Source organism: Sebastes umbrosus, chromosome 7 (genome assembly GCF_015220745.1).
Source record: "Sebastes umbrosus isolate fSebUmb1 chromosome 7, fSebUmb1.pri, whole genome shotgun sequence".
NCBI lineage: Eukaryota > Metazoa > Chordata > Actinopteri > Perciformes > Sebastidae > Sebastes > Sebastes umbrosus.
Genome location: NC_051275.1, coordinates 30,601,661 through 30,615,552, shown reverse-complemented (window position 1 = coordinate 30,615,552; position 13,892 = coordinate 30,601,661). Strand labels below are relative to the sequence as shown.

At 39.0% G+C, this 13,892-nt stretch overlaps 1 protein-coding gene across 2 annotated transcripts in view; it reads right to left on the bottom strand.

Annotated features, from left to right (window-relative positions):
• The window catches only part of acsl3a (acyl-CoA synthetase long chain family member 3a), a 32,141-nt gene extending 21,810 nt beyond the window's left edge, over nucleotides 1-10,331 (bottom strand). Inside the window, exons 1-2 of one of the 2 annotated variants that reach the window (XM_037776304.1) lie at nucleotides 10,188-10,331; nucleotides 1,657-2,197 (exon numbers count right to left, since the gene is read on the bottom strand). In XM_037776304.1, the coding sequence (XP_037632232.1) occupies nucleotides 1,657-2,031 (375 nt within the window). In that variant the 5' untranslated portion in view covers nucleotides 2,032-2,197; nucleotides 10,188-10,331. The remainder of the gene's footprint in view (nucleotides 1-1,656; nucleotides 2,198-10,187) is intronic. The other variant, XM_037776305.1, reaches the window with a different exon arrangement.
• Between the last annotated feature and the right edge of the window lie 3,561 nt (nucleotides 10,332-13,892).

The window sequence follows — 13,892 nt, the reverse complement described above, 5'->3', positions numbered from 1 at the left end:
AGGAGCTTCCTGCATGTATTAGTGAGGTTACACTGGCTCCTAATGGTTCATACATGGTAGTGCACACACATACAGAGAAAGGCACAGTGTAATGATGACTATACAGTCCTGTGTTCCACTTGTTGGGAACAATAGCAAGGAGCTGAACAGCTAAGACGCGTTCTCTTGCCGCATTAAGTGTTTCAACAGTGGGGTTTAAATGGATTAGAGGGATCAGGCTGGTGGGATTAATGGGGTAACTCGGAGGTATTGTAAGTCGTGACCGTGCAGGCACTGTACATTACTCCAAAACACACAGATAACACCGTTTCAAAGGGTTCTGCTGGGCAAAGTTTACACTGAACTTTGTGTTAATATATAGCAAATAGATGACACAATAGCACTCAAACTGTCTGCCAGATTTTTACTTATCTTTCATTGAACAACGTCTGGATTATACTCCTGAACAAATACCGATCTCTCTCTCCTTCCTTTTTTTTCATTCCTCATTTATACTTCTCTTTCCTCTATTAACATGTAAAAGGTCAATGGAATTCAGTCCGTCTAGATTTGATTTAAACTTTGAAAATGCTACAAGAGGTTTCTCTAGTGGAGAAAAGGTCATAGAAGAACATTTGAAGCCTGAAATATTGCAATTCTACAAAGCGTTTTCTGACAGCTTGCCTTGTTCCGCAGTTAAATTGACTGTCCGTGACACCCTGTCTCCTTCTTTCTCGGTTTCTGCTCACTCATTTTTCAAATCTATTCTTACTATTCATTCTTCCCTTTTCTGTCCATTGTACACCTGTCAATCGATTCAAATATTTAATTGTGATTAATCGCATGATTGTCCGTGATTAATTGTGATTAATCGCAAATTAATCACACATTTTTTATCTGTTCAAAATGTACCTTAAAGGCAAATTAGTCAGGTATTTAATACTCTTATCACATGGGAGTGGGCAAATATGCTGCTTAATGTCAATGTATGTATATATTTATTATTGGAAATCAATTAACAACACAAAACAATGACAAATATTGTCCAGAAACCCTCACAGGTACTGCATTTAGCATAAAGAATATGCTCAAATCATAACATGGTAAACTGCAGCCCAACAGGCAACAACAGCTGTCAGTGTGTCAGTGTGCTGACTTGACTATGACTTGCCCCAAACTGCATGTGATTATCATAAAGTGGGCATGTCTGTAAAGGGGAGACTCGTGGGTACCCATAGAACCCATTTTCATTCACATATCTTGAGGTCAGAGGTCAAGGGACCCCTTTGAGAATGGCCATGACAGTTTTTCCTCACCAAAACTTAGTGTAAATTTGGAACGTCATTTAGCCTCCTTCTTGACAAGCTAGTATGACCTGGTTATTAGATTAAATTACACTATTAACCTCTAGCTATGACATGGTACCAATGGATTTCTTAGGTTTTCTAGTTTCATATGATACTAGTATCTTCACTCTAGCTTTAAAACTGAGCCCGCTACAACCTAAAAATCACAAGTTGCGTTAATGTGTTAAAGAAATTAGTGGCGTTAAAATTAATTTGTGTTAATGCGTTATCGCGTTAACTTTGACTGCCGTGTCCTTTTTCCTCTACATTTCGATTTCCCCCCCTTGCTGCATGTTATTACTATAACCAGACTGTCTGCATCACTCTTTACCTTCTTGAACACCTTCCCATTGCTCTGTTGCTCGTCCTCCTCACTGATCAACTCTCTCGTCCCCAGGCACTGTCTGTGTGAGAACCTCCCGACTGAGTGCTCAAACATCTTATCCAGGGTGTCCATTCCCGGTTGCAGCGACGTCGCCAACCTCTTGGTGGCGCCCAACGCTCTGTAGGGTCCCTCGGGACGTCCCAGCACCGAGCGGGACTTGGGCCTCTTGGCTCGCTCCTCCTCGGAGCCGTAGCAGCCCCCGTCGGATCCGGAGACCAAGCTGAGGATGTAGGAGGGCAGGAATGTGATGAAGGTGTAGATCCACACCATGATGTGGAAGAGGAGCAGCAGCATGGGGTTCAGGTCCTCCTTCAGCTTCATTTCGGTGAAGCTGTGACGACCCTGGAGAGCAGCGAGGACAGTGGAGAGTTGTGAGTAAAAGTTCCTGCTGTTGCAGTCAGTCCCTCTTCTCTTCTGTCCTTCTTGTTTTCTTTTAGAGAGCTTCCCTCGTACTTCCTGGCGATAAAAGGCCCACAGGTCCACACTACTGGAAAATAAACATTAAACTGGCGTTAGAGCAACAACTGACATTTAGTTCATAAGATTATGCCTGCATGATCCTTTCCAAGAATCTCAACTCATTCAGAAACCAAAACAAAAAGATAACATGTCACATGAACTCTAGCACACTCAAAAAAAAGCAGAAGGGAAATCTCGTTTCTGGCAAACTACCGTGTGACAAAACAAACGGCTCTGTGTTTCAAAAGTTCCTTCTGCAGCGCAACTCACCAAGAACACAGCATGAACACAGCACGAGCAACTGTCAGTGTTGCACACTTAGCATCAAAGAGACGAAGAAAGAAAGCAGCAGGGAAAGAGAAGAAACGAAGAAACAATAAGAGAAGAAAACCGAAGAGTTTTAACAGACGTAAACAACACTAAATGTGAGAAGGTATATAAGAGGTTTCTGAATGATGTGAGTGTGTGTGACAGGATACAGGCCACTAAACGGGAGTGCACAGACAGAAACAACAAGCTGTAGCTGAAGTGTGTGCACTGCCAACTACACTGTATCCATTACACTACATGACGTAAGATTAGAGAGACTGTGATGGGTTTTGCTCAGATTGGACTGCCACACATATCCGCAAATGTACTGTATGTGAGTGTGTTTACTAAAATTCATCTCACCTCTTAGTTCAGATTGTAACAATACTCTGTCTTTGGACACAGAATCACATACTCAATACAAACTACTACTGTAGGGTGTTGATGGGAGACTGTACATACAAAAGGTGCTGGCAGAGTTCAGGAGCTGTCCAGAGTCCTGAACAGAGATCAGACTTAATGGTTATCTTATCACCGTGGCAGACAGGTTTCCTGTTAGCACTGGTTCTCTATACTTGTATAATAACAACTAGGGCTGTCAAAGTTAACGCGATAATCACGTTAACGCAAATACGTTTTAACGCCACTAATTTCTTTAACGCAGCTTGTGATTTTTAGGTTGTAGCGGGCTCCAACTATGCTATCATATGAAACTATAAAACCTGAGGAATCCACTGGTACCAACCATGTCATAGCTAGAGACTCGAGTAAGACGTTAAATAACTCTCCAAACTTGCGCTAAATTTTGACGAGTAGAAACTGGCATGGCCATGTTCAAAGGGGTCCCTTTGACCTCTGACCTCAAGATATGTGAATGAAAATGGGTTCTATGGGTACCCACGAGTCTCCCCTTTACAGACATGCCCACTTGATGATAATCACATGCAGTTTGTCATCGTTTTGTGTTGGTAATTGATTTCCAGTAATAAATATATACATACATTTGCATAAAGAAAGCATATTTACCTACTCACATGTTTATAAGAGTATTGAATACGTGACTAATCTCCCTTTAAAGTACATTTTGAACAGAAAAATGTGTGATTAATTTGCAATTAATCATGGACAATCATACGATTAATCGTGATTAAGTATTTTAATTGATTGACAGCCCTAGTAATAATACATTTTCTTCCTTACCAGCTTTTAGGACACAGTTAAAGAAATTTTTCATTTCATCTTGCTTCTGTTGGTTGTACATATTTACTTACTCTAGGTTTGTTTGTTTTCTCTCTTCTTTTCTTTTACTGTTTGTGCTTGCTTGTGAGTTTTGTGTGTATAGAAGACAGTCAATGTTTTTATGTTTGTTTTTTTTGGTCTGGCAGCTCAAACCTTCACACTGTGCCACAGATAAAGCTGACAAGCATGGGGGGATCGTTCTGGTCGCCTGGGGCCACGCCTGTGGAACCAGCTCCTCAGGACTAATTAGAGCCTCAGACTCACTTATTTCTAAATCTAATCTTAAAACTCACCTGTTCCTCTTAATCTTCCCTAGGCCTGGGGTTTTTATAATTACTAGAATTTTACTTTTTTATTACTATTTTATTTACTTTTAACTTTTGTATTTTGTTTTGAATTTATCCTATTTAACCGCTTTTAATCGCATGTTTTTTGGTTGTTGTCTTTTTGTGTAAATTTTCTAAACGCTGATTATGATTGTTATTACCCTTTATGTGAAGCACCTTGAGATTTCACTGTAATTTGTAAGCGTGTTATATCAATCAAATTCATTATTATTATAATTATTATTATTTCAAGATGAAAAAAATGCAGTTTTTGAAATGTGTGCCCGCCAACACTCGTCTTTTACATTGTTATGTAAACATAAGGTGTCTTATCATTGATCAATAGGGCTAGGTACAGTTTAAATGGTTTAAATGCCATTTGAAGCCACCACTGTGAGAACTGACCTTATTGATATTTCTATTCAGTCCATCTTGACAATCATGCAGCTTAAAAAAAGATATAAAAATAGTGTGAAATACACACTATGACGGCGGTCTAGTCTAGCAGCAGTAATTCATTATTCATATGATCATCTTGCTCCCCTGAAGCACCACATCCTTCCCCTCCCCAAACTGCACACTGAGGTGCGCTTGTCGCCCAAATACACTCATCCCTCAAGTGTCCCTTTGAGACTCATACATAAATCAGGGGTTTTACCAGCAGCTCTCCTAGACTACCATCTGTTCCCCTGTGGGATGTGGACTCTAGGGTGCTTTTGTTCTGCTTGGTGTCTTGTTTCCCAGCCTGGATGCCTTGCATCATCACAGGAAACTACAGCTTACCAAACCTGCACCCTGAGATGCTTTATCCCACCGCCCACTATCAGCCACTGTTTGCTTGTTGAGTTCACTGTCTCTTGCAATTCTTATTTTTTTGTGCAGAAAGTCGAGGTTGAAGATATGGAGGCCAGAGAGGAGTCGTCTGGGCAACTGAGGTAAAAGACTAAAGGAAAAGATCAACAGAGCATGGTGGCAACTCTTCTACTGCTCTTTTGACAATGAGCAGAAGTTTAAGGTTTGCTGTAAAAGATTATCAGGCTGCAAGATCAGCTTTAAATTCACTCACTGTTTTAATTTCCTTTATCTTTTGCAAACTACCAGCTCAATTACTGGGTTTCTCATTTTTAAACTGAATGTTGAAGAGTAATTAGTAAAGACTCAATCTGATTAGATGTTAAAGGGGTACTCCGACAATTTAGTATTGCACTTGGAGAGAGATTTAAAAAAGACTGGTCAAAAGCAAAACAGCGTAGGTCAAAATATCCTATTTTTTTCTCCTTATAATATGGGTCAAACTGGAGAAACTGGAACCTAGATTTCCCATAATGCAATCTGTTTTGTTAGACCCCAATGCTGAAGTGCCTTAAACTTGCATTCTTTCTAATAGCCAGCAGGGGGCGACTCCTCTGGTTGCAAAAAGAAGTCTGATTGTATAGAAGTCTATGAGAAAATGAGCCTACTTCTCACTTGAGTTATTACCTCAGTAAACATTGTAAACATGAGTTTATGGTCTCAAGCTCTAGTTTCAAGTCTTCAATACAGCATGATGTTCATTTAGTAAATGATGGTCCCATTTAGAGTCAAATAGACCATAAAGCAGGGGATGCTTTAGGGGCGTGGCTACCTTGTGATTGTTGTCTCGTCTGGGAGTTGTCTGTGTTTTCGTCTTACAACTTTAACCCTTTCACAGTGTGTTTTCAGTTCATTAAAAGTTAATTATAACCTTTTTGGTCGCCTGAAAATCTCTTATTCAGCGTTCAATTGTACTTAGCTCCACCCTCTCGTGTCGCTTCTGGTTCCAAAAAAACACGATTCAAGGCTCAAGGCTTCAAAACCGTAGTCCACAAACCAATGGGTGACGTCATGGTGACTACGTCCACTTCTTATATACAGTCTATGTATAACACCTACTGTACGTCTAAACTTCAAACTTCAAAACCCAATTTTGTAACTCAAGTTCTCAGTTACAAATTTGAAGTATCAATCCAAGATTTTTTTTCATACTTTGGAAAGCTCCCTTCAGAGCCACAGAAGACTCCATACAAATGTTCTCACAGGGTTAATAGTAGTAACTAAACTCAGCAGCAAAAACTCACATAAGCTGGAATCAGTAAATGTTTGGCATAGCTGTTTGAAAAGTGTCCTGAACAATTCATCGATTATAAAGAAATAGTTGATGATTAATTCTCTGTTAAACAACCAACAAACCGTTTCAGCGCTACGCCTTGATAATACAACATAACAGTGAGGGGTGGTATTGTGTGCAGTAGCAGGTTCCACTAGTCAGATTGGAGATAAGGTGATGCAGTCATAGAGGGGAGGAGATTGTTTGAATTGTGTGAGCCAAAAGGCATTTATGCATGAATAAACATGGAGGTGCATCTGTGTGAGAAGAACAACAATCATAAGCACCTGTTATGTCTTCCTTTTCATTGATACGGATCACTTGCAGCCCTGATTAACTGTTTACAGACCAGAAGAAACAAGTTGAAACCTGGTTTAGACAAAGAGGCTGGGCCTGACACTTTCCGAAACATCCAACCAGGCACAACCTGATGAACAAGCCCAACTCCTTTCTGTCTCTGTAAAAGGCCTAGCTTTTATTATTTTTAATATAATCTGTCTGTAACCTTTTTAGTGTGTTTTTAATTTTGTTTTTGTTTTGTTTATTTATTTATTATTGTTAATATTATTATTATATTTTTGTTTTGTTATGTATGTATTTAATTATTTAATTTATTTGTATTATATTTCTTTTGTTTTGTTATGCATTTATTTAATTAATTCAACTCCTCTCTGTCTGCAAAAGGCTTGGCTTTTATTATTTGTGATATAATGTGTTTTTTTAATTTACTTTTTTTGTTTTTATTTATTTATTATTGTTATTATTATTATTATTATTATTATTTTTATTTTTACTATATTTTTGTTTGTTATGAGTGTATTGTATTTATTTATATTTATATTTATTATTTTTATTATTATTATTATATCCTTTTTTTTTGTTGGTAGATTTATATCCTTTTCTTTCTTGTCTACCTTGTTTGTATGTCACGATGGTGGCTCATATCTTGGAAACATAAAGTTATATATTTATATATGTATACATAACTTTATTTAAAAAAAGACCAAGCTCCCTATTTAGCACCACAGCAATACACAAACAAGCATAACTCTAATCTCTGACCTATCATAGCGAGAAGCTGGTAGTCGCAGTATGTAGACTAGTAGTTGCTCAATGGGTGTCTTTATGCAATAAGCAGGCGCTTTGCAGGCAGCCTCCACTCACTGGATTAATTAGGTAATATTGTGACATAGCAGTGGGGTGAGCTAGTGTGTTTGTGTGTGTACGAGGGAACCATTGCTTCCTCAGATTGTGTGAATGGAGTCTTTTGTGTGACGACGTCATCGTGCTTTCACCCACTCTGCTCAGCAGGCAGGCCTCGTAGACTTGCAGAAAGTTCAACATGGCCATTGTGGCGAAACGACGCGGCGACATTCGACTCGGTCTCAAGGATCAGACCGTGTGTGTGTGTGTGTGTGAAACAGAAAGAGGAGATGTGTGTTTGTACATGTGTGTGGGGGGTGCAGGACAGATTTGCACACTTTAAGTGTATTTCAAAAAGGAACATAATCAAGAGCTTGCAACACACAACTGAAGAGTTTTAATTTCCTTGAGAGTGAAACACAATTGGTTGGATTATGTGGATCAGAGTGCAGCTTTTCTCTGCTTTGTATGCACATGGTGACACAAACTACTGGCAGACATGGCAGCCAGCGACCTGTTCCTTCCTCTGCTCTATTTATACAACAGCTAACAACAGACTCATGAATATATTTATAACACAATAATAATGCAGGCTTAGAGCTGAGCAATATGACGATATAAATCGTCAAAACAATATAAAAAATGTCTATTGTATATATTTTTCTATACGTTTCTATCACGATATATATTCATATGTTTGCACACAAGTTCTTAAAATGAGAAACTACTAAGTACTTTTCATTTGTCAAGTATTTAATTCACACAGGAGTATACAAAAAATGGTCTTTATCATGTGGCTATTTCATAGAGACTATTTATTTATTTAATTACCAGAAAACATGTTATATCGTGATATATATTGTTATCGAGATATGTAATTACCTATATCGGGATAGAAGTTTTTGGCCATATCGCCTAGCCCTATGCAGACGCACTTCTGAGATATATTATGGTTCCAAGGAGGAAGACTGTGTGTCTGTCTGTCTGTGTGTTGTCAAATCACATCGGACCATCCTTGCAAGACAATAGCATCTCTGTCTGTAGTTTATGGGACTCCAGTCTACCATTCTCATTTCATATCCGTTGTCACAGGCCAGTTCACTTCAGTTGTGTAAATAGATCTTAAAAGTGGCAAGCAGCAGCTTGAGGTTGTGGTGAGGTGACACAGATTTGATTAAAACTAGGGCTATCAAAGTTAACGCGATTATGCAAATTCGTCTCAACACCAGTAATTTCTTTAACGCTTTAACACAACTTGTGATTTTTAGGTTGTAGCGGGCTCAGTTTTAAAGCTAGAGTGAAGATACTTGCATGTGAGACAAAAAACTAAGAAATCCATAGGTACCATACATACAGTATGTCATACTAGATGGCGTGAAGGAGGCCAAATAAAGCTCCGAACTTACGCTAAATTTTGGTGAGGAAAACCTGCCATGGCAATTTTCAAAAGGGGTCCCTTGACCTCTGACCTCAAGATATGTGAATGAAAATGGGTTCTCTGGGTACCCACGAGTCTCCCCTTTACAGACATGCCCACTTTATGATAATCACATGTAGTTTTGGGCAAGTCATAGTCAAGTCAGCACACTGACACACTGACAGCTGTTGAGTTTGACATGTTATGATTTGAGCATATTGTTTTATGCTAAATGCAGTAACTGTGAGGACTGTGAGATTTTTTTCTGTTGTTAATTGATTTCCAATAATAAATATATACATACATTGGCATAAAGCAGCATATTTGCCCACTCCCATGTTGATAAGAGTATTAAATACTTTGCAAATCTCCCTGTAAGGTTAATTTTGAACAGATACAAAATTTGATTAATTTGAGGTTAATCGTGATTAAATATGGACAATCATGCTATTAAATATTTCAATCGATTGACAGCCCTAATTAAAACACATATTATAGTATGTGTACTGGTCTGCATTTCATAATTGTCTAAATATGTCTATCAAGAATTATTAAATAAATGAAATTAATTAAAAATTAGTGTGTGCTGATGTTAATAAAAGCTCACTTCCATGTAAAAATATGCTCATTGCAATGAGCTAGTGCTCACATGCAGAAATACTGAAAACCATATGACACTTATGAATCATTCCTTAATTAAAATGAGAACAACATATTGGAGGATTTTAGATGCCATTATATTATAATGGTTGTCTCAACGAGCCACAGATGTTCAAGCTGCAACATCCAAGAGCACTAACTACTGTCAAACACACCACAACATACAACAAGATATCTTCCAAAAACAAAGTATTTCAAACCGTGTTGTGACATTTTGTTTGACTGCTGTACATTTTATTTAATCTGTTTTATTTAAAACAGTGTTTAAGGCGCTTGTCTTAAAGGTAATTACCGCATTCCGTCCAGAAACACATCAACAACATATAGATATATACATATCTATATATTGTAATAGCTAAAAAGTTCAAAAACATTGGCACTATTGCATTACGTCTCTTAAGTTGTGTTTTTTTTAGCAGTATTTTATTCCTTTTGTGTTTTTATTTCTGCCAAATGCAATTTTTCTATTAAGATGGCAAAATCCTACCATACCAAGTTGAGTTGGAACAGTGTTTTACAGACACGTTAAAGACATTACCTGTTATGTTTGTTTTGTTTTTGTTATTATGTATCAATTTAATACAATACAGCCTGTCTAAAGAAAGTAATGTAGCCTTGTGACTTAACAGCTAAATTGTCATTTTAAACACAATGTTATTTGAACAGTACGTGAGAGGTGTTTTAATTATTAGAATAAAGTTTGTTACTTCCAGAGTTGTCTCGTTCTTGGGCAACTTTACGCAGCACATCTTGCACATCTGGGTATAAACGCGCATCACAAAAGGACATAGAAACTTACCTGAGCAGGTGTCAGATCATCAGGCTGCAGCAGCAGAGACTTTCAACATCCAGCAGCTCTCATCTACACGCTCATAGTGCTCTCTGCTCAAGTGACACGCGCGTCGTGTTGTTGTGCGCCGATGGATGGAGGGAGGGTGGTGCGCGAGGTATTCTCTGCGTTATGATTGGACTCGTGGAGGTGGCGCGCGCTGGGGGCTGGGCCACACGTCAGGAAGTCTCGAGGTGACTGCATGGGCTAATCTGTCAGAAGGTATGCAGAACTAGAACTGGTAAAACTATTCATCCAGTTTGTAGTATAGTGGCTTGACACAGTTTCCTACTGAGAGTTGTCTGCTTTGACTCAGATGGTGCCATTCATAAAGCCCCCCCACCCCCCCAAAAAAAAACCACACATGCATCTTCTACACATGCACAGTTACCAAGGGCCTATGTGAAATGTATGTTGATATGTATTTTTCAAGGAGAGGAAAACATGCACATTGTTAAAATTGTTTGTGGTGCTGGGAGTAGATCCCCTCCAATATGTACTTTTTTTAAAAAATGACTTGCTCCGGCACACACTTTTTTATGCTTTATAAGTCAACGTTTCAGTCAACAAGGACCTTCATCAGGACATTAAGAATTAAACATTAAACATTAATTCTTAATGTTCTTAATGTCCCGATGAAGGTCCTTGTTGACCGAAACGTTGACTAATAAAGCAGAGGAAAGTGTGTGCGGGAGCAAGTCATTTTTTTATATGTATTTTTCATACACACACATGCATCTTCTACACATGCACAGTTACCAAGGACCTAACTGAAAATGTACCTCATATGTATGTTGACATGTATTTTTCATACACATACATGGGAGTTGTTGGGGGAAGGGAGTGAACTTGTCATCCAGTTTTTCCAGTAAGTGAAAGTGGAACAACCCTCGGCATACAATGCTGATGCTGGTAATGTTAACTTGAAGTAAAATATATGTAACTGTCACGTTTCAGGAAAGCAAGTTTGGACCCATAAATGCAGAATGAATTGAAGACGTGGCAGCTGGAACAGTTTGATTTATTAACAAAAAAGACTGACAGCTCAGAGTACGAAATCAGGCTGTTAATAGAAATAAAACCCAAAAAACTGGAATGCTGAATAACCTGAAACACCAGGAGCAAGGCAGTTACAGGCGGAGCAGGGAAACGGGCGGACAGCCCGGGGGCAGAGCAGACAGGTTAAACTGGTCAGGAGGGCGTTGGCATGAGACGTCTAGAGGTTGAGCGGGAGGCTGACGGCAACTGCATGACCCCTCTGAAGAAAGGTCACGGAGGCGGGACCTCTCAGAAGGCCGAAGACAGTGACGGGACCCATCAGAAGGCCAAAGACAGTGACGGGACCCCTCAGAAGGCCAAAGACAGTGACGGGACCCCTTAGGAAGCCGAAGACAGTGACACGGGACCCCTCAGGAGGCTGAAGACGGTGAAGGGGACCCCCCTAGGACATAGCCATGGCGACAGAATTACACTGGAACTTGGCCACAGAGTCTTGAGGCCAGGGAGGGCAGCTGGCGACTGATGATCCAGCTGTAAGTTGGTCCAGTGGTGAGCCGGAAAGGGACTTGTGACAGGTGTCGGCCGGACCGCTGACTGGGCACAGGGAGCAGGTGTCGGCCGGGCCGCCGACTCAGAAACTAGCTTGAAATCAGCTTGGACCCCCGACACAGGAACTGGCTTGACGTCAGCTCGGACCATCGTCACCGGAACTGGCTTGAAGTTGGCTCGGATCCCGGACACCTGAAGTCGGCTCGGACACTGGACACATGAAGTCGGCTCCGACACCGGAACTGGCTTTGGCGTCGGCAGGGACCGTGCCGTGCGCATCACAAAAGCCTGAGCACTGGTCAGGACGTAGGATCGCTAGACTGACTGATGTCAAAAGGCGCAGATATCTAGTATTTTCACATTTTATTTATTCATAATGAAAAGGTCCAAGCCTTCAAGTGCGCAAGGAAGAAAACGGAGGAAAAGAGGAGGAGGAAAAGTAAGGCCAATATAGAGGTATGATGTTGTTGATGTTGGGGGGTGGGGGGGGCTCCAAATCTGAATTTCGCCTAGGGCACCAAAAGGGCTAGAGCCGGCCCTGTCTTGATAGTCTTGCCATCTGTAATGCCATTTCTTATATGCAGATAATCTATTACATGCTGCTCCGCCACAATCTGTTCTCATAGTTGTTATTGTGAATAGCTTCCTTGATACTGTCTGCGTCAATATTTCAGGCACATTCAGCCCCTGTTACCTACCCATTCTTTGCTGTCATAGACTTCTATGTCCATCTTCAGCTCTGTTTCTTGTCTATAATCCTTAAAAACGTGGTCTCTAGGCAACTTTTAGACCTGCTGGTGTAACCGGTGGACTTCTGCGTTGTGTTGTGTTGTTTACAAAAGGACACCGTGACCCCGGGATCTCGTCAGATATGGCCTCTGTTTATTCTCTGCCAAACACACAGGCAAACAGAACCTCCATGTCAAAACTCATGCCCGCTCTGGCTCCTTTCCCACAGGATAGTTGTACAAAGGGCAGAGGGGATTTATAGTTAGGACCACAGAAGAAGAAATGAAGGAGGAGGGGCTCTGAACTTCACATATCCTGGAGTTTGGAGGTTCTCCCATTCAAAATAAAGTGCAACTACATCCATTTTCTGTAATTATAAAAAAAAGATAAACATAGGGTACATAATGACCCTGTTACTAAAAGTTCACTACAAGTGAAAGTCCTACATTCAAAACTTCACGTCAGTACGAGTGTTATCAGTAAAATGTAAAGGTAAAAGTAGTCATTGTGCAATAAAATGTTCCCAGGCAGTGTTTGTTTTTGGATCAATATTCCTGCTGCATTAATGTGTATGTTACTTTTTTACTGCTGTAGATGTTTAAGGTTGTGTTAATTTTAACAGCTTTATATACTGTTTGGTAGTTTAATCTACAGCAATGACGGCATCATATTTTATAGACAGTTTCTACGGAATTGCGTTGCTAAGCAACAGCTTTGGTCCATGTTTACTTCCTGTCAGCTAATCTCTTTTACATACAACTGGAAATATACAGATACTGCATACTAAGTACTATACTCAATATGTGTACTATCGTTCAACATACTTTTGTGTGAATATACAGTATATCATGTTAATCATGACAATTGAATGAATTGTTTTTTAATGACATTACTAGTTATAGTTATGACACCTGTATGAACAGTATGTTGTAAACTTTCAAGACATCGTGCTGCCAGTACTTGTTTCTTTTTTTTCTTCTCTTCTTATTGTTGTATTAATTTAGAGCATAATTAAGGATAATTAATCACACAAAATGAATGAAAATCAAAATATCAAATAATAATCAAATAATCAAAAAACATTTGTATCTAATATATGATTATATATATATATAAAATACATATATATATATATATAAATATATAAATATAAATATATATAAATATATTTAAAATAAATATATATATTTATATATATATATCTATATATATATCTATATATATATATATAGATATATATATATATGTATGTATAAAAACAACAACAGAATAAATAGATGAATAAAGATTGCATTTGTTCAATTTAATAATAATGTAATGTTTGGAAGTCATTAATATAATGCAGCTATGTAGCCTATCTGTGGCTAAGACAAAGTACCTAATTTCTGTTGGCTTTGA